Below are 22,002 nucleotides of genomic sequence, written 5' to 3' on the forward strand. Positions count from 1 at the left end.
TCCCTCACACTCAAGCAGGCTTCTCCCTCCCACAAGCCCTAGTCGAGCAGTCCTCTGTTCATCTAGTCCTAAGCCCTCCTCTTCAACTTTTCTCTCTCTGTTCCTCAATCTTGCAAGCTCTCTCCTGGTTTGCTGGCTTCTTTGGCTTGGTTTCTATTTGTTGCCTATCTTGTCGTGATACCGAGGGACGGGAAGCGCACTGTGGTGATCGAAAGAAAGCCTTTCGACTGGTCTTAGAAGGGAGAAATTCCAATTTGCTTAGAATCACATAATACTGCAAGGGAAGAAGGATCTCCATCTTTCTAGAGTTGGTTGAATTCAAATGGTTTCTTAAATTTTGGGAAGAATTATGGGCTCTGAAAAAAATCTGTATCCCAAGTGAATTGTTGGTTTTGTCAACCAAGGAACAAGGATAGAACCTTCACTTTGAAGTTGAACTCAAGTAAGTATAGGAACTACCTAGCCCTTTTAGGGATCAACTGCGGTGGTTGGAGAACCCTTGCATTTCTAGAGGGGTTTGAATCCAAGGGATGGACGAAGATCTCCTCCTTGGCAAGTGAGTGGGGCTAGCATCTCCAGTCTTTCACCTGGAAGAAAAGAAGCCAAAGACCTCCCCTATGGATTTGAACCCATTTCTCAACACTATAGATCTCGTGTGCCCTTGCCCTCATTGTAGCAAGCCTTTGAGTTAAGTGGTTGCTTGACGAGTAAACGCTTGCAATCCTTTGTACGTGTTGTGGGGTAGAAGAGCAGTGTTGCAGGTGTCTCTTTAGATTTCTTCAAGCTTGATAAAGGCAGTCCCAAAACCTTTGTCTCGTTTGAGGATGTCAATGTGGGCCTTAACTCAGGCCTTGGAGCTACAGATAACGGGACTTTTTTCTAGCCTTGCAATCCAAATTGACTGCTCAAAGTCCAATTCCAACTCTTTTTCTCCCTTTAGGCTTCATGATGGTCCTTTGGAAGTTGCCAAAAAGCTAGTCCACTTTGGGAAATCTATCCCCCTACAAGATTTCCTTTCATAGAGAGCTACAACTTAGGAGGAGATGGTTTTGGAAAGGGAACCTCCTAATTCTTCAAATGACACTGGAAAACTAGTCCTTGTCCTATCCCTAGTACTGGCTATGACACTCTGGATGCCAATCCCAATTTCGAGGATTTGGTTGATAGGCCCAATTTTGAAACTTTGAATGACTTTGCCTTAGATAATGCTTAGAAACAAGCATCTGTTTGGGTCCTTTGGAAGCTGAAATGGGTAAGCAAAACCATAGTCGTGTCCTTCAAAGGGTTTGAGGATAGAGCTTTACTGTTGTTCAGCGATATTGAAAGAAGAGAAAAGAGGAATTGGAAAGCAATCACAAAAAACCTATGGGAAGTATCAAAATGTTGGAAACCAATAAGGAAGTAACGTGCAGGAAATGCACAGTGAATTATGGAAAAACAGGAAGATGCTTAAAAATGGACGAGGCAGGCAGCAGTCAAAGCCTTTTTGTTAAATCATGTTAGGAAAAATAATTTCCTAGAACGTGAGGGGTCTCAATGACAAAGTTAAGAGGAGCGTAATCAAGTCCTTTCTAAAGGATTGGAGAGGTGACGTGGTGTGCTTGCAAAAGACTAAGGTAGAGACGATGGAGCAACTCTTGATCAATGAACTTTGGGGCCAAGAAGCCTATGATTGGATATCCCTTGGAGTAGTACGTAGTTTAGAGGATCTTCTAATATTGTAGAAGCCTAGTGTTGTGGAACCATTGGACCACTTCATAAACTCCTTCTCAGTCTCTTGTTTGCTCAAAAGCACGAACAATAACTTTCAATGGATTTTCACAGGGGTGTATGGCCCAAGTGAAGGACCCCTAGGTCTCTTTTTTGGAATGAGCTCTTTGTGATATAAGGGGTAGAGGGATGCTCCTTGGATTATTGGAGGCGATGATTATATAACCGCATAAAAGAAGTGGGGGTAACCTTAAAACCAATATCATGAGAGAATCCCTTGACTTTATCAATGTCAACGCCCTTACTGATCTCCCTTTAATTGGTGGCAACTTCACTTTGTCCAACTCTAAGGAGCAGCCCTTCTTTTTAAGGATTGATAGGTTCCTAATTTCAATTGAATTGGAACTTCATTTTCCTCATGTGATCCATAGTATTCTTCCTGTGTCCTTCTCAGCCCATCTCCCCATCTCCCTTGACGCGAGGAGAGTTAAATGGGGGCCAACCCCCTTTCGCTTTCAGAACATGTTGTTAAAGCATGATTGTTTTGGGAAGTTAGTGAAAACTTGGTGGTCTTCTATTCTAGTCACGGCGAAGGCTAGTTCTGTGCTTGCCTCAAAGCTGAAAAGACTAAAAGAAAAGCTTAAAATTTGGAATAGAAACACCTTTGGGAATGTCCAAGTGAAGAAGATTTTTATCCTTAATGGCATCAAAGAGATTGATGAGCAAGAATTAATCCAAGGCCTTAATGATGATCAAAGAGCCAAAGAAGGAATTGTACAAGGTTACTAATCTTGAAGAGATATCTTGGAGGCAGAAATCCAGAGCTCTATGGCTCAAAGAGGGGGACCATAATACAAAATTCTTTCATTGGACAGCAAATGCTCACCATAGAAGTAACACCCTTCCCAGCATTGAAATTGGGGAAGTCACCTTAACCAGGAAAGACAACTTTAGAAAAGGTATTTGTAATTTTTATAAAGACCTCTACACCAAATCTAAGTCTTGGAGACCTACAGTGGATGGCATCAATTTCAAATCCCTTAGTTCCTCCATTGCAAAGTGGCTTGAGAGACCACTTGAAGAAGCAGAAGTACTCCAAGCTATTAAAAATTGCAATGGAGATCTGCCTGGGCCTGATGGTTTCTCGTTGGCTTTATTTCAAGCTAACTAAAACATCCTCAAACATGACTTGTTAAACATGTTCAAGGAGTTCCATATATCAGGAAAATCCATCGGTTGCATTAATAACACCTTTGTAACTCTTGTTCCAAAGAAAGCTAGGGCTGCTAGCATCAAAGATTTCTACTCCATTAGCTTGGTGGGAAGCATTTATAAAATCATTGCCAAAGCACTTGCTAAAAGGTTCAAAAAAGTAATACCGGAAGTCATTGGTCAGTATCAACATGCTTTTGTTAATGAAGTAGTGGCTGTCCATCTGAAGGAAGGAAAAATGGGAATAGTGTGCAAACTGGATATGGAGAAGAATTCAATCATATCAACTGGAATTTCCTTCTTTATCTCCTTAAGAAAATGGGCTTCGGTGAGCTTTGGTGTAGTTGGATTGCTTAATGTATCAAAACCCCAAGCTTGGATTGCTGGTATTACTGCATTAATGTTAGATGTTTCAAATTAATATATATATATATAATAAATGTTATATAACAATCGTCGGTTTTATTTTAATTAAGTATATGTTAAATTTAATATGTTAATTTGAATGCTTTTAAAATATTAACTACTTATGATGCTGAAAGTTATGCTTAATTTACCTATACAAACTGTGATCCAACTTCATTTCAAGATATGTTTTTCTTTTTCAAAACAACACTATCTTCTATTCTTTCTTGAGATTTAAATTATGTTGGATAACTAAATGGCACTATATCTCCCACAGTTTTGGTGTTTGTGAGTGCACACAAAACCAAGCCAGCTGAATAATCCTGAAGGTCATGTGCGTAGTGACGATATGAACCAAGAAATGTTCTCTGTGGGCGCGAAATCGGCTTTAAGGATAGTGGTCCTTCCACACCCCAACATCTGACAAGTATTCATATTTTTATTTAATATTAATTTTATTAGTATATATTTTTCATTCTATTATATTTCCAACATAGTGTAGAAGTAGACTAAGTCTATCTCAATGAAAATATATCTTTGCAAAGTGAGACTAGTTTGTTGGGAGTTAAACCATTTGATACTCCTGTGGATCCTAACATAAAGTTTTCTAGGGATTTCAAATTGAATTTTGAAGACAAATGTCGATATGGACAATTGGTTGCCAAGCTAATCTACTTGATCGTCACTAGACATATCTTTTGCAATGGGGGTGATGAGCACGGTCTTAAATAACAGTAAATGTCCGCATAACAATAATAATTGCAGTGTTATGTTCATGGCTGTCACAAGCTTTACATAACAGGTAATGGTCACGCATCCATGAAGTTATTTTTTGCATTAAAAACTTCTTGAAAACATATAGGTTCACATGTTTTGATCCCAAAATCCTTGTACCAATGCTTTAAATGGTTTCTGGTAAATTTTAATCTTTAAATATAACATATACTACAAGTATTAGATGTCATGTTGGTCCCTTAGTTGCTATTAGAGAGAAGAAGCATCAATTTGCTAATTTTCACAACTTTATTGATTATAAGTAAAATTCAAACTAAAAAATCATAAATATAAAGCAATATAAAATATAGAATGCTATCTTTTGTACTCTTTTAGTCTTTAATGGAAATTTTGTTCTCCAAAAAATAAAATATAGAATGTTCATATGTTAAACAATAACAAAAATGCATACAATAAAATATATTTTAGTCTCTAAACTAGGTGTAAGAAAAACAGGGAAAAAATTAAAATTGAAAGAACTTAGAATACAAACATATGTAATTTAATGAGAGAAAAATTTGGGTTTATTTTCATGTAGTTATTGAAAAAATGCATACTAAATGTCAAGGAAAATAAACCCAAAAACAATTTTCTTAAAAAAAAAAATTCACCACTTAGATAAACCAACATAAAATTGGATTTCTAAGCTTCAATAAAGGGAAAAGAAAGGGGCAAGTGCCAAGAAAAAAAACCTCGAAAACCAATTTTAGTCATTCATGGCCAGTCTCGAATGTAAAAGCCCGTAATGGCTTGTAATTGCCTATAACATTCTATAACGGATTGTGAATTAGAGAGCCTCTGAGATATCACCCTGTAGAAGCCACCAATACCACTACATAACATTTATAACGGCCCTTACGCACTGATATTAAAACTATGGTGGTGAGTCAGTTTATGGAAAATCCCAAACAACTACATTGGAATGTGTTGAATAATTGGGTAAAATGGAAGATCTAACCTCAATGATAGATCTCTCAACTCTCTCCCTCTATTTATAATATATGCCAGGTACAAAACCAATGACCAAATACCCTTACTAACTCACACTCACTAAGATAACTCTTAACAAATACAAATAATGCCAAATGACCAAATAACCATTAACACTCCCCCTCAAGTTGGAGCATATATATCATATGCTCCTAGCTTGTTACAAATGAATTTTACACGAGCGCCTAAGGCTTTAGTGAACAAATCGGCAAGCTGAAAATCAAACTTCACATGGATGGTCTTAATGATCTTCTGTACAAGTTTCTCCAAAACAAAGTGGCAATCAAATTCATTGTGCTTTATCCACTCTTGAAAGACCAGGTTGGAGGCAATATGAGTTAGCAGCTTGATTATCATACATCAACTCCATAGGCTCAGAATGAAGAAAACTTAGTTCTTTCAACATGTTCTTCAACCAAACAAGTTCACATATAGTGTGAGTCATAGCCCTATACTAACTTAGCACTCGATTTGGCCACCACAATTTGTTTCTTACTCTTCCAAGAAACCAAATAACCACCAACAAAGATACAGTACCTGGTTGTGGATCATCGGTTGGAAGGCAACCCGGCCTAACTTGCACTTGTATATCCCTGAATATGGTGTGACCCTGATCCTGGTATAAGAGACCTCTCCTTGGTGCGCCTTTGAGATATCTCAAAATGCGAATTATTGCATCCCAATGAATTTGTCTCAAAAAATTGAGAAACTAACTCACAACACTTATTGCAAAATATATCTGATCAAGTGACTATGAGATAATTCAACTTTCTAATAAGTCTTTGATACCGCCTGGGTTAGGCAACAAATCACTCATACCTGGTACTTATTGTGGGATCTATGAGTGCATCAACAGGTTTGGATCCCAACAACCCAATTTGATCTAAAAGATAAAGAACATACTTTCCCTTCGACAAAACCGTTCCCATACGAAATCTTAATATTTCAATACCCAAAAAGTACTTCATTGGTCCCAAATCCTTGGTCTAAAACTCACTCTGTAGGAAAATCTTGGGATCTTGGATGCCTTAATCATCATCTCCAAAGTCATAAGGTAGGGAGTATGACGATAAAATATTAAATGATCTACTGCACACCGTTGGAAGCCAAACTCAAGTATGACAAATCAACTAAAACATGCTCTCGAAGACTGTTTTAAACCATAAAATGATTTCTTGAGTTGACACACTAAGCTCGAATCCCTCCTGAGCAACAAACCCAAGCAGTTGCTCCATATAGACCTCCTCCTGAAGATCACTATGTAGGAAAGCATTATTCACATCTAACTAATGTAGAGGCCGCCAATGACAAGTAGTGGCTAAGGAGATGAACAAACATACTGAAGCAAGTTTAGGGATTGAAGAGAATGTGTTTAAATAATCCAAGCCATACACTTAAGTATACCCTTTAGCAACAAGGCGGGCCTTTAGTAAAACCATGGAACCATCTGAATTGACCTTCACAGTATACACCTAGCAACAACCAACCACAAACTTATCAAGAAGTAGAGGTACCAACTCTCAAGTATCACTATCCTGTAAGCTATGCATCTCTTCAATCATTGTATTCCTCCACCCATAATGGGGCAGGGATTCAACAATAGATTTGGGAAGAGAAAAAGAAGACAAAGTACTAACAAAACAGCAATATGAGGTTGACAAGAAATCATAACAAACAAAATTAGAGACTGGATGTTTGGTACAACTATGTTTACCTTTTCAAACAACAATGGAAGGATCAGCATCTTAGTAAAGGCGTAGAAGTAAAGCTAGAGGAGGCTTTCCTTTGAGTCGCCATGTGTAAACCTACAAATTGGGATGATCCAAGCGATGGGAAGGACTCAAACTGGATGAAGATGTTGGAGGATTGCCACAGATATTAGGTTAGGATCTGGAAGGCAAGGCAGAGGAAAGGACTCATTAAGATCAACAAAATTCAAGGAATCAGAGTAGCATAGTGTAGACCCAAAAAATGTGACATCAATAGAGACAAAGAATCAATGCAAAGTAGGGCTATAACATCAATATCCCTTATAAGTATAGGAATACCCCAGAAAAATACATTTGATAGCACAAGGATAGAGGATGGCATTTTATTAATGAGAGAACAAGTAGTGAGCATGGCATCACTCCAAAAAACTCTGGGGACATTCATTTGATACTATAGGGTACGAGTGACTTTGAGAATATATATGTCTTTCCGTTCTACAACTCCATTTTGTCGTGCACTGTGGGTACAAGATGATTGATGGATAATACCAGATCGAAACTTGGCTCCAATACCGTGTTGAATAATTTGGTCAAATGGAAGACCTAACCTCAATGATAGGCCTCTCCCTATATGCAAAATATATGTCAAGTATAATGCCAATGACCATAATACCCTTATTAACATAACTCTAACACATATTAATAATGCTAAATGACCAAATAACCATTAACATGATGCTATTTGAGGGATTTTGCAGTACCTCAAAGGCTCTCCCGACAAAGGTTTGATATATATAAATGCAATAAAAAACTAAGACGTAATGGGATACTTTGATGCAAATTGGGCCAGCTCTATTGATGATCGAAGGTCTACTACTATATAGTCACAGAGGTAATTACCTGGAGCAACAAGAAACAAACTACTATAGAAAGATCTAGTGTCGAGGACGAGTATCAAGCCATGGCTTATACTCTGAGTGAGCATTTGTGGCTAAAGTCTATTATGTAAGAGATGGGATTTTTCGTGATGAAACCAATGGATGTGCTTTGTTATAATCAAGCATCCATTTATATCACTAGCAATTCAATATTTCATTAAAGGACAAAGCACATTGAAGTTGGCTATCATTTTGTGAGAGATGTTGCATTGAAAAAGGTCATAAGGACTCCTTTCGTCAAATCTATGGATCAGTTAGGAGATGTTTTTACAAAGCCTTTATTTGAGCATGCCTTGTCTAATTGTTCTAACAAGCTGGGGTTGGGTGATATTTATACACCTCCAACTTCGGAGGGAGTGTTAGAGATGAGTATGCTATTTCAGTAATAGGTTGTGTGAGTGGGGATATTTTTATCCTCAAGACTTATTGTAGAATCATTAGATATCCGTCAGCCTTTATTAGAGATTGATCTTTAGGAGATTTACAGCTAACAAATCAATTGATTTGTTAGCTATTTTTGGTTCCATGATCCGAGGGGATTTGGGTAGCATGTTACCCGATTTTGTAGATAGTCTTTCCTATTTTACTGCTTTCCATTTTAAATGGGATATTCTATTTTCAGTAGGTTGTAAATATCCCTAGTAATTAGATGAGAATTATCATCTATTTAAAGGGAATGAAATCTTTTTCATAAGTTAGTGGAATATTCAGTTTTCTTTTCCACAATTCAACATAGTATTAGAGCATCCTCTCAACCCTAATCTTCCCATATGACCAAATACGGTATGGCCACCGAGAGACGCAAATCCACCTCTTCAGTCTCCGACGTCACCACCAATCAAGAAGCCATGGTCTCAGGCAGTAGCAGCCTCATGCCCATTACAGGAAACAAACTTAATGAAAATAACTATCTCCAATGGTCTCGGATGATTATCTCACAGGAGTTACAGCCCAACCAAGGAAGGATGATGCGAAGTTCAAAACATGGAAATCGGAAAATAACATGATCATGTCATGGCTCATTAATTCCATGACAAATGACATTGGAGAAAATTTTCTTCCCTAAGGAACAACAAAGGAGATTTGGGAAGCTACCAAGGAAACATTTTCTAACAATAGGAATACATCTAAATTATTCGAGGAGGAAAATGTTCTCCATGCCTTACGCCAAGAAGATTTGACAATGACCCAATACTTCAACACCCTCAACCGCTACTGGCAACAGCTGGACTTATTCGAAGAGCACTATTGAAGCTGTCCCGAAGATGGAATCAGGTACATACAAATTGTTGAAAAGAAAGGAATATACAAATTTTTTATTGGATTAAATAAAAATCTTGATGAAGTACGAGGAAGAATCCTAGGATCCAAACCACTGCCAAACATCCGAGAAGCGTTTTCAGAAGTTTGCCGAGAGGAGAGTTGAAAGAAGATAAAGATGGGCCTTCAAGATTCTGCAACAAACCTGGAGAGTTCAGCCCTTGCGGTTCAAGGAAATCCATTTAACAGCGGTGACTGTAGACCGAAGAAACGGAGGCCATGGTGTGACCATTGTCGACGTCCTAAGGACACTTGCTGGAAAATCCATGGTAAAGCCGCAGATTGGAAAGCTTCCTGCTTTGCCAACGACAGAGAAGGACGGGGAAATTTTGTCTTGGTAGATGAAAAACCAACACCACCCGAGCCCAGTCTCTTCAATAAGAAGCAACTAGAATTATTGCAGAAAATGTTCAACCAATCTTCACCAGCGCCTACCAACGTCTTAAATTTCAATTTCGGCTCAAATTTCAAAGCTCTAAAAGTACAGAAATTTTAACGAAAAAATTTGATTTCGATGTCAATTTCTATTTCGATTTGAAAAAATAATGGAAATAAGTAGTAAAGCATGGAATTCTTTTTTAAAGCTTTAGAAATGATTAATAGACATGATAATGTAAGTTTTTGGACTAATATATTATTAGTAAATACATCTATGTTGTGTTTGAGGTGGAGAAGTTGTAATATAATATGTGCATCAAACATATTTGTAAGATAATGTCCATTAAACATATTTAGTGAATCAATTAATACAAATAAAATTCATAAATCATTTAAATATTATTTATTATACAAATAATGATAATTTAGACATGAATGGTTAAATAAAATGTTGTTGTAAGTTTACTTTTTCATAAAATTTCAAAAGCACTTGTAATAATCTTTTTTTTAGATAAAAATAAATAAAATAAATCAAGGGAGAAATTTCACTTCACTCCTAAATCTCTCATTTGCATTCCGAGAAATTTCATTGCATGTTCAACTTTCGACAAGTTTCGCTAAAATTTTGAGATTTCGATAAATTTCAAATGATTTGTTGAGATTTCGACAGAAATTATGCAAGATGGTAATTGACTGCCATTTCGATTTCGTGGGTGACGGAAATCGGAAATTTCAACAATTTTGTGGTAATTTAAGACCACGGCCCCTACTACTGTGGTTGGTACCGTTTCTTTGGCACACAAAGGTAATTTTTTAAGTACTCTTAATGTTAAAAAGGAGAAGCTAGGTCCATGGAGTATAGACTTAGGAGTATCGAACCATGTGACTGGAGATGGAAAAAATTTTCTACTTATAGTCCCTATTATGAAAATTTAACAGTCAGGATAGCAGATGGTTCACTCTCAAAGGTGGCTGGTACAGGTTCAATTAAAATTTCAGAGAAGCTTACACTCAACTCAGTTCTATTAGTGCCAAATTTGGATTGCAATTTACTGTCTATTAGTAAACTCACTCGGGTTCTCAATTTTGTTACTAAATTTTTCCCAAATATGTGTGAATTTCAAGTCTTGGATTTGAGGAAGACAATTGGCAGTGCTAAAATGTGTTTGAGGCTCTATCTTCTCGAGGTTAATGATCCTCTTCAAGGAACAACTCACAAATCCGATTGTTTAGTGTCTAGAAGTCAAAAGTTATTTTTCTGTCATTCGTTCTAATAATGATAGTGCAATTATGTTGTGGCATTATAGGTTAGGACATCCAAATTTCTTGTATCGCAAGAAACTCTTTTCTTCATTATTCAATAATAAAAATCCAAATGATTTTCAGAATGAGATTTGTCAATTTTCAAAACATGTTTGCAACTCTCATCCCAATCGACCCTACAAAGCATCCCAACCCTTTTCAATGATTCATAGTGATGTGTGGAGGCCATCTAGATCACAAATATTACTGGATCTCGCTGGTTTATATCTTTAATAGATGATCACACTGGACTTACTTGGATATTCCTCATGAAAGAAAAGTCAAAGGCAGGTCAGATTTTCAAAAAATTTAACACCATGATCCAAACACAATTCCAAGCAAAAATACAGATTGTGAAAACTGATAATGCCAAATAATATTTCAAATCCATTCTTGATGATTATCTCTTGAGTCAAATACACCAAAGTTCCTGTGTTGACACTCCTCAGCAAAATGGAATTGCCGAAATAAAAAACCGGCACCTACTAGATGTTACCTACTCCCTCATGTTCTCTACACATGTACTAAAACACTTTTGGATTGAAGCCATTCTCACAGCAGCCTACCTCATAAACCAGATGCCCTCTCACGTTCTCAAATTCCAAAACTCCCTGTCAAACTCTACTTCAATCCTTTCCCAATACTCGACTCATCTCCACTATTCCCTTCAAAGTATTCAGGTGCCCAGCTTTTGTTCATGTTCATAGTCAACACCTGGGTAAACTTGATCCTAGAGCCCTTAAGTGCATTTTTCTCAGGTACTCTCCAAACCAAAAGGGTTATATATGCTATTCACCAACTACTAAAAGATATTATCACTCCATGGATGTCACCTTTTTTTTAACAACAACCATATTACCCCAAATCTGAAATTCAGGTGGAGATTACACAAGAATTCTAGCTTTGGGATGTTGAGATTTATCTCACCCTTCTTCTGATTCTGACCCTTCTCACCTATCACAAATTTCTGAATCTATTCCAACTACTGACCCAATTTCTCCTCCGCATTCCTTTTTAGAATCTCTCGTGAAACATCAGCATCTGGACATTATTCAACCAACAAAAAATGATGAGTTGATTACCTATTCACGGAGGAGAAGGAACCAAAAGGAGATAGAACAACAAGCATCCCTTGCGCAAATCCAAGAGCCTGATTTGAGCCCTAGATCAAGTGAAAATCCACCATGTAACTCTAATCCCAAGACTTCCCATAATGAGTTAACTAATGATGATAGTGATTGTCCTATTGCTATGAGAAAAGGTGTGAGATCATGCACAAAACATCCAATATACACCTTTGTGTCATATCAGGGGCTGTCATCGAATTTTAGATCTTTTGTTACCAACCTCAACAAAATCTAGGTTCCTAATAACATACAAGAGGCTCTTGGTACACCTGAATGGAAGTCTATTGTCTGGGAAGAAATCAGTGCACTAAAGAAGAATGGAACATGGGAGATCACAGAATTACCAACTGGAAAACGTCCAATAGGTTACAAATGGATATTCACTGTGAAATACAATGAAGATGGAAGTGTTAACCGATTCAAAGCTTGGCTGGTAGCAAAGGGATTCACTCAGTTATATGGAATCGACTACGAAGACACATTTGCCCCTGTAGCCAAGTTAAATACTGTGCGGGTCCTCTTATCTGTGGCAGCAAATTTAGATTGGCCTCTTCACCAACTAGATGTCAAGAATGCCTTCCTCAATGGAGACCTAGCTGAAGAAGTCTACATGGAAATTCCTCTTAGATTCGAGACACAAGCTACACACAATTAAGTCTGCAAACTCAGAAGATCTTTATATAGGCTCAAGCAATCCTCAAGAGCCTGGTTCGAGAGATTCACAAAGGTAGTCAGGAGGTATGGCTATTCTCAACGTCAATCAAATCATACACTATTTGTTAAATACTCTCCTGAAGAAAAAATTTCTATCCTCATTGTATATGTGGATGACATCATTCTAACTGGAGATTGTGAGGAGGAAATGAGTAGTCTCAAAAGTCTTTTAGCTAAAGAATTTGAAATCAAGGACCTTGGGAATCTCACATACTTCCTAGGCATGGAAGTGGCATGGTCAAGGAAGGGAATATTTGTCTCCCAAAGGAAATATGTTCTAGATCTTTTGAAAGAGACTGGGATGCTCGGATGCAAGCCAGCAGATACTCCTATGGATTCAACAACCAAACTAGGAGCCAACGAAGACAGTGCACCAGTGGATAAAGGCAAATATCAAAGACTAGTTGGAAAACTTATATATTTGTCTCACACCTGACCTAATATTGGCTTCTTTGTCAGTATGGTGAGTCAATTCATGAACAATCCCAATGAAAAACATATGGAGGCAGTTTATAGAATCCTACGATATCTGAAGCTAACACCAGGTAAAGGATTATTTTTTTAGAAGAATCAAAGAGGAGATATTTAAGTATTCAGTGATGCAGATTGGGTAGGATCAATACATGATCAAAGGTCAACTTCTAGGTACTGCACATATGTGTGGGGAAACCTAGTTACATGGCGAAGTAAGAACAATCAGTTGTGTCAAGAAGCAGTGCAGAAGCTGAATTCAAGGCAATTGCACACGACATCTGTGAAGGAATATGGCTAAGAAGGCTTCTAAAGGATTTAAAGATTTCGGGTGAAGAACCCATGAAGATGTTCTCTGACAATCAGTCTGCCATCAACATTGCAAAGAACCCAGTACATCATGATAGAACAAAACACGTGGAGATTGATCAACATTTCATAAAAGAAAAAATAGAGGAAGGAATAATCAAGATGTTGTATGTGCCTACATGTCTCCAAACAGCCGATATCCTTACCAAGGCTTTGCCAAGAAAGAATTTTGATGATTTGAGTTCCAAGCTGGGCCTAATCAATATTTACAGCCCAACTTGAGGGGGAGTGTGGAATTATTAGATATCTATCAGCCTTTATTAGAGGCTGATCTTTAGGAGATTTACAGCTAACAAATCAGTTCATTTGTTAGCTATTTTTGGTTCCACGATCCTAGGGTATTTGGGTAGCATGTTACCCAAGATAGTCTTTCCTATTTTACTGATTTCCATTCTAAATAGGATATTTTATTTTCAGTAGGTTGTAAATCTCCCTAGTAATTAGATGAGAATTATCATCTATTTAAAGGGAATGTAATCTTTTTCATAAGTTAAAGGAATATTCAGTTTTCTTTTCCACCTGTCAACACTAATTAACATTATTATTAATATATAAGAGGCCGGACCTGGAGTAATACGTAAGGTTCCAAGAAAACTGCCGCCTCTCCTTTTGATATATTCTTTTCTTTTCTTCTCTACTCTATCTCTAGCCTTACAACAGAACTGATGTAGAAAATCTCACAATTCCATGGGACTCTTTGAAAAGTCCCCATATTGGAAGCATTGAGAAGGAATGGGAGGCTTGCTCCATCATAAAAGGAACTTAAGGTTGAATCATCAACAAGAGAACGTAGAAAGCATAGATGCAAAAATTTAGAGTCAAAGAGATCAAGCAAAATGCCACTGGAAAACATGAAATTTTTGGCATTGCAAATGACTGATTTGAGTCATTTTTTATCGCTTGCTTAAATGAAATTGGATGAAACATATTAAATGAGCTAGTTCCAGTTCCAAAATCACTTCTAGACCAAAGAACTTGCTTCCAAAAGCTTGAAATTTTTGGCATAGCAAAAGACCATTTCTTTTGATCCAAGCATAAAGGGCGTCCCAAGGCCATAAGGCTCCCCACTTCGCAAGGGTAAGGGGAGGGTTGTCACAGCGTACGCAGCCTTACCCCTACTTTTTTGTTGAGAGAATGAGTCCATGCTAATAAAAAAAGACAGGACTATTTGGAGTTGCCTACTAGGAAGCAGACCTTGAACAAGCTAGGGTGAACAATATGAAGACAAAAGTGTACCAATCCAATTTATTTACAATAGCCTAATCAAATGCATGCAGAGTATGAATTTGCTACAAAATGGATATCAAATGACCTCCAATGTGATGTTAGGATGGGCAATCCTCACTATTTAACTTTTGGCACAAAAATAGCAAGGTTTTGCAGGTTGATGAATTAAATTTAGAAAAAAGTGATCTGAAATTTGAGGATCATAAAATGTTCCCAGCTAGAACTAACACATAATTTGTGCAAGTAAAAACACTTGGCTGACTTCAAGCCTCATCATAAATGCACATTGAAATCTAAGCTGTACCAAACCTTGAAATATGGACATTTTTATGCATAAAATACATATATAAAAATAATCAACTGCCTTAATTACCGTCGAATTGGTCAAAAAGATAAAGTTCACCCCTCCAGATAGTTGACTCTAGTCATCTGGGCCCAACCCAATTTTAAAGTTATGTGGGTTTTCCTAAATACAAGGGCCTAATTTAAAATAAGATTTTGTTAGGCTTATTAAATGATTAGGCCCAATGGAACTTTTAACTATTAAGCCCATGCCCAATATAGTGGAAACATGTATGTCCATGCCATATGAAGTCCTACGGCTTTACAAACCCTTTGCCCTATCCTCTATAAAGGACCCCTTGCTCTTATATGGAGAAAACTTAAAGAGACTGCACAAAATATTTGAGCAAAAAAGAAAGCTCTCAAGGTTTACTTTTTTTTCGAAGAGATATCAATACCAAAAGGCTTGAACATTCTGGGCAGCATTGTTCCACTTCAAATATAATCGGCGATGCTGCTCCATATGTCAATCAATGCCCATATTTGGCGTGGTCAATCAAGCCACCCACAAGGATCATTCCCACATCTCCTAAAAACTGTTGTTCAAGTGGCACTACAATTTATTCATTTGAGACCAAGCCATCTCAACACTCAAACTCTCAATCGAAGTTTTTCAATGAAATAGACTCAAAAGATTCATTCCTTTTGTTGAGAGTATCCACATAGCGATTTGTACACATATTTTTATTTTTTAAAAAAATTGAATTTTCAGTATACGATTTCTTTCACTTTGGATTTCAGGCTCGAAATTTTTGCGTAAATGAACATGGACAAAAACTTAAATCCAAAGTGATCCCTCTTCATTTCTTCATGTCATTATTTTAATCAAATCGGAATATATGGCGATTCTAAGTTTCAAGTGAAAACAAGAAATTAGAAATTCCAGGGTACAAGTTAATTAACTACATGGAACATACATTAAGCCACAACTTTCCCCAAAGTTTAGGTCATTATGGTGCATTTTTTTTCACACGCTGAGACAAGATAGGCCTTGCTAAGCTCTAGTAGACCATGTCTGGAAGAGATAAAATAAGCAAGGGGAATCCTTATTCCATGCACATAGGCAAGTGTTGGCTGTTCCAAACCCCCCCCCCCCCCCCACCCAAAAAACCCCCAAAACACAAGTGGAACCGAAACACCATTGAGCAAAGGCTAAATCATTTGGAAGGTATAAAAACCAAAATATACATTATATTATATATATATATATATATATTACATTTATGCCCTTATCCTGCCTCCTATAGATTACAGGGCCAAGCTTGAGAGAGGAGGATAAGTATCATAGCCAGTCTTAGTGGAATTCAGTTCTGTGAAACCCAATCCCACAAAAAATGCACCCTTAGCCAACAAGCCTACAATTTATATCAGGCAAAAACTCCCATCATGCAGCCTTATTGCATATACCAAGACATTTAAAAAGATAACACAGGTAACAAATAACTCATAGGCGTGTTTGGACCCAATAACAAAGTTCTGATGCAATAATAGAGCAACCACTTGGCCAGATCGCCAAGAATGTATACCAGTCAAGCAAACCTTAAGCTTTAAAAAAGGGTAAAACACAATGCATTTTACCTGTAAAGTTTCCAGAAACAAATGCACGAGAGGCATCCCTAAAATTATCAAAAATTTGAAAGGAAAAAGCAATTAGTCGATAATTAAAACTATAAAGTATAAAAGAAACATGTTGACACAAAGTATACATACCCTTCATTAAGAAAGAGGAAAGTACAAAGAGGAATGATAAATCCTCTCACACGAAGGAAATTGAAAATAGGAGCTAGCTAATACAAAACAATAATTAAAAAAAAAAAGAACTAAGCCCAAAGGCCAACCAATCACGCTGAACAACAGAAAAGGCCATACTACCAAAACACCCTGTAGGTAAGAGATCAAGAAAACAATCTTGTCCCAAATCAGATCTACAGATGAAGCATGATCACAGAAATCCAAGCACTCCTCTTCAGCCAGATTACTCATATAACCCCAAAACCTTTGCCCTCTTTTTCCTCCCAAAGATAACAAAATCAATCAACAAGCCTCCAAAGACTGAATACAAATACAACTCTCTCCAAAAAATGAAAAATGCTTACTCCATAAGCACCAAGCCACAGAGAAATTAAAGAAATAAATGAGCATGATAATCACAACTTGTCAACTAGCATAACACGTAACATGCGCACAAGGAAGAGGGTTCATGTTTGGTCAAAGCTGCAACAGATTGGTGGTGCTAAGTGCTAACTCTATTAAGAATGGCAATGCCTTTACCAATGAATGAATTTTAGCTCCACGAATGATTAGGAATAAATGGAGAGATTGGTTTAGATGAGAGGAAAATGATTTATATGAAAAAAAAAAAAAAGACATAATTATGAAAACATCAAACTCTAAAGTCCCCAGCATGAGAATTCTGCTAAATCCTCAGCATGGGAATTCTTAAAAGAATCCAACAAGCCTAGGACATAGAACAGCTCTTTGGTCTCCCTATTATTTAGGTTTCAATGAAATTTAAAATCCCAGGAAAATGCAGTGTCAAATAATGAGAAAAGAGGAAATAAATGTATCAGGACACAAAATTAGATGTAAGATAGAAGGAAAGCTAACTGAAAAATATAAATCTCTTAACCAGAGATCAGTCCAAAACTGAACCCTACAGCTATTTCCCACTTTATATTTGATATGAGGAAAAAAAGAAAGAAGATACTTGTGAAATGAATTTTTATGGGCTTTCATGAGTAAACTCTAGTTATCTAATATTAGCATCCCATTTGTTCTCCTGCAGAGCGAATTCAATTTTAGTAACCCTATAACATAGACAGTCTGTTTACAAAGGGAAAAGCCATAACCATTTACACACTGAAGATATGTACATAATTAGACACCAACTTACAAGACCAAGGCACACCCCCCCCCCCCTCCCGACCCTCTCCAATCTATAACCAACTCACAGGATGGTCCCTCCTATCTGTTAGAATACCACTTTACTTAAAAGCTTAAGCTATTAGGTTGTGGGCCAACAATGCATATCAAGCTTTAACACTCCCCCGCACGTGCAGCCCGACAGCACGTAGAGGGATAAACACTCAATAAATTTTTAAATATCACAAAATAAATGCAGGCGATGAGATTAGAACCTAGGACCTCCTAGTAACCAACTCTGATACCATATTAGAATACCACTTTACCTAAAAGCTTAAGCTGTTAGGTTGTGGACCAACAATGTATATCAAGCTTTAACACTATCACCACGCCTTAACTAAAGGAAATCTCACATAATCCTCTCTAGTGATTAGCAACCCCCACCAAAATCTTAAACAAGGATAAAAAAGAATCAAAGAGAGAAAGGTTTGGTTTAAAATAGTGCGGCTTCCCAAGGAGAAAAACATACCCTTCCATTCATCTACATTTAGAGATCTTCGTAATGACTAGATCTGAAAGCCGAAGGATTCCCACCTAAAGGAATTCCTAAATAAGTCAAAAGCCACTGCAAAATCACACAACCTACAAGAACAGCTGCCTAGAAGCCAACTCCGGAATGAGATTAGTAACAGCTAGGCCACACTTAACCAAATTAATCTGTTTTTCATAAACAAAGAAATGTATTGAAGGAAGAAAGGAGTACAATTGTGAATATGAAAAAAGAAAAAACCAGGGAGGGAAAGATGTCCTCCGATTACAAAAGGAAAGCAGCTAGACAAAAGAAAGTGAATACAAAAGACAAATCAATAAAGCAACAGCAGCCAATCCTGGTTCATGTATTCCAAAGAAACATGTCGAAAGAATCTATTTGCCTTGCACCAAAGAGGTTCCAAGAAGACCATCATGCTCCAAAGCATATTACTGAAGGTGGCAACAGCCTTAAAGATTCTACTATGAGTTGTAGTTACTGAAAAAACAAAAAAAAATTATGACCTGTACTCAAATGAACATGTCAAAGACCATTGGATTCCTTCTTTACACCCAAAAAAAAAGGGGGTTGGGTGGCAAATTCCTCGGTAACTAAAATCCCTCTCTCCACCTGTTCAATTCCATCCACCATTGTCGCGGCAGGAAAGCCCTCTCTCACCATCGCAGGCTTTGCAGCCCACTTCTCTCACCAACATAGGCAATGCAGTCCACCCTCTTCCCTCACCCATTGCAAGCTTCACGGCCCACTTTTCTCAGATCACATGTTTTGCAGAGCAGAAAGCTGTCTTCTCTCATTATTGCAAGCTTCACAACAGTTTGTGGCAGCAATTTAATTTTACCATCTCTCTGACGGTTCTATCATTCAATGTTCAAGCACAGCTCAAACTCAAATTTTGAAAAAATTTGGCAATCTTTCTTACTATTTGTTCCAAAATTTTTAAATTTTTCATAATTTTTAATTGAAAATAGTTAACAAATCTGGGTTGCCGATTTTAGCAATTTGGATCCCAACCCCCATCCATATAGCACACCATCAATCCTAAAATTGGCATATGCAATTCAGATTGCAGTTTAGCAGGGGCCAAGGGGAAAATGAGCAAAGTAAATATGCTTAGAATCAAGGTGCTCCCCACAAATTTTCTTCAGCAATTCTCCCTCTTGACCAAGGAGGTCCACTTCATGTGTTAGAAATAAGTTGCTCCTAGCTCCCCATAGATTTTCTCGGGCATTCTCTGTCTTGAATGACAAGCTTCACCTCAAGTGTGAGAACCAAGGTGCCCCCCTCGGTTTTTCTTGAGCATTCTCCCCCTTAACCAAGGAGGTCCACCTTGGGTATTAGAACAGGTGCTCCCCTTAGATTTTCTTGGGCATTCTCCCTTTTAACTAAGGAGGTTCACCTTAGATGAATTTAGGTGCTACCCTTGGTTTTCCATAGGCATTTCCCCTTTTCATCAATCAACCTTGGGTGTTTGAACAAAGACGTCTCCTTAGACTTTCTTTTGCTTTCTCTCTCTTGAGGAAGGAGGTCGACCCTGAGTTTTAGAATTGCAGTACTTCCCTTCAAGTTTTCTTCAGCACTCTCCCTTTTATCCGAGGAGGTCCACTCTCCCAAGGTTATCTCTCTCTCTCTCTCTCTCTCTCTCTCTTCATCCTTCTATCTTCAAGAGACTCTCCTGGAGTCTTCAGTGGAAAGAGTGGCTCAAGTTTCTCTCCATTTTTCAGAGGATTTTTCTTTTATATCTTCCCACTTGTTCTTTATTGATCTTGCTTTTTTTACCACTTCAATCCATCTAGTCAAAGGAGAAACTCTAATTTACTATTTGAGGGTTGTTTGATCCATTTCCCCTTGACTTCTTGTCTTCATTAGTTAATAGCCTCATGGATCTCCCTGCCTTCAAGCCAGATTCCTGAAGGGGAGTCCCACACTTCACTCAACTAGTACTGAGGAGGAGGTGGGTTCATTAGCCAGGGAAGACCTCGCCTTCCTAAAATTTAACCATTCCACAATGCTTAACTCTCCATTTAAGTTCCTTATTTAATATCTTAGGCACTACCTCCACAGAGTGCTCTTTCTTCTCTTTGAGTAAATTGCTCATTTCTGCACCCATCGAAGTATCCTTCTTATGAGCATAGACCTTAGTACCCTTAGATTTGTTAAATTTAATTCCTGAAACAATAAGTTTCTCCCAAAGCCACCACTTACTCCATAAACCTCAACATCCCTTGCCACTTGCCCCTCTGCAAAACCAAGAGCATCGTCTAATCTGATACTATTGATTTTATCATTTTTGTCACCAAAGGGCTGTTTCAAGACCAAGCTAATGTCATCCTGGACTTGCTCCCCATCTTGATCTGCTCCACAGGATTCATTGAGAGCTGGGGATAGGCTAAAAAAAAAAAGGACATCCCACTGCACAAAGCTCCTGCACTTGCAGGTTTCGAGAAGGGGGAGGACCACGATGAGTCTATAGTACGCAGCCTGAGCTTGCATTTTTGCAAAAGGCTGTTTCCACACACTCAAACTTGTGACCTCCAGAACACAGTGGCGATTCTACCACTGCGCCAAGGCTCCCCTTCAAAGCTAGAGATAGGCTATGGACTTCATTAACAAATAGGAGAGGGTCTATTTTCCTTGTATTCTATTTCACAGAATTAGGCCAGTCTACTAACATGGTCCAACTGGGACTCAAGAGTTGAGCCAATCTTCTCTATCCTTAAAAAAAGGTCTTGATTAAGGGCCTAACCATTTTGCAAAGAACCCAAATGAGACACATCAACCTTAGAGAAAGCTGGGGCAGTAATAAGTTTTGGTTTTGTTTATGTTTTTTATTCACTTTTTCTTCTTGTTTTAGTTGTTAGAGAGAGCTCATACATTAAAAATAATTATTTTTTTATTAAACGCCATAAAGTTCAAATTTTTATTGTTTTTTATTTATTCATTTCCTTAAAACCATAAAGTTCAATTTTTCACTATTTTTTTTCTCAGTTCCTCTCCTTTTTTTTAGTTAAAGAAAGCATACATGTGAATTTTTTAACGTTAAACATCTAAACTTACACCATAAACATAAAGTTCCACTTAAAAAAAAATTTATGTCGATCCTTATTTTATTTTTTTAGTATATTTTGAACTCTTAGTCTTAGTGCTTTAGGTGTGAGTCACTTTACAATGTAACACACATGTATAATAATTTGATACTTGATAGAGGCGGAATGGTTAGATCATGGTGTGTATTGTTTATATGGCTAGTTTTCCCTTTTATATCAATATATCTTCAAGTTAAATATTCTCAATTCATGAAATTGAGATTTCGATTCATGATTTCAATCTCGATTTGACAACTATTGTAATATGTAGTAAGTATGGGCTTCAATAAAATGGATAGATGCTAAAACTGAAGTGAATGTTAGCCATACTAGCCCTTGGAAATTTATTCACCGGTTCTGCATTTGATCTTTCCACAAGTTAAATGGAATTCAGTTTTGGGAAGATATTGGGAAAGCTCCTATAGTTCAAGCTTTTCTTGCATATATAGTCTGCCTAATGCACTCATTGTTAATTTCCTTCTTACGCAAGGGAATTTTTTACCTTCTTCAAATTTTCAT

General features: G+C 37.4%; 1 protein-coding gene across 3 annotated transcripts in view; it reads right to left on the reverse strand.

The window, feature by feature from the left end:
- The window catches only part of LOC131147826 (membrane-associated progesterone-binding protein 4), a 60,752-nt gene that overhangs the window by 34,228 nt on the left and 4,522 nt on the right, over positions 1–22,002 (reverse strand). For 2 of the 3 annotated variants that reach the window (XM_058097428.1, XM_058097427.1), the window contains exon 4: positions 16,567–16,604. The exons of the other annotated variant lie outside the window; for it this stretch is intronic. In XM_058097428.1, the coding sequence (XP_057953411.1) occupies positions 16,567–16,604 (38 nt within the window). The remainder of the gene's footprint in view (positions 1–16,566; positions 16,605–22,002) is intronic. 3 annotated transcript variants of the gene reach the window in all.

Source organism: Malania oleifera, chromosome 2 (assembly GCF_029873635.1).
Source record: "Malania oleifera isolate guangnan ecotype guangnan chromosome 2, ASM2987363v1, whole genome shotgun sequence".
In the NCBI taxonomy this organism is placed as follows: domain Eukaryota; kingdom Viridiplantae; phylum Streptophyta; class Magnoliopsida; order Santalales; family Ximeniaceae; genus Malania; species Malania oleifera.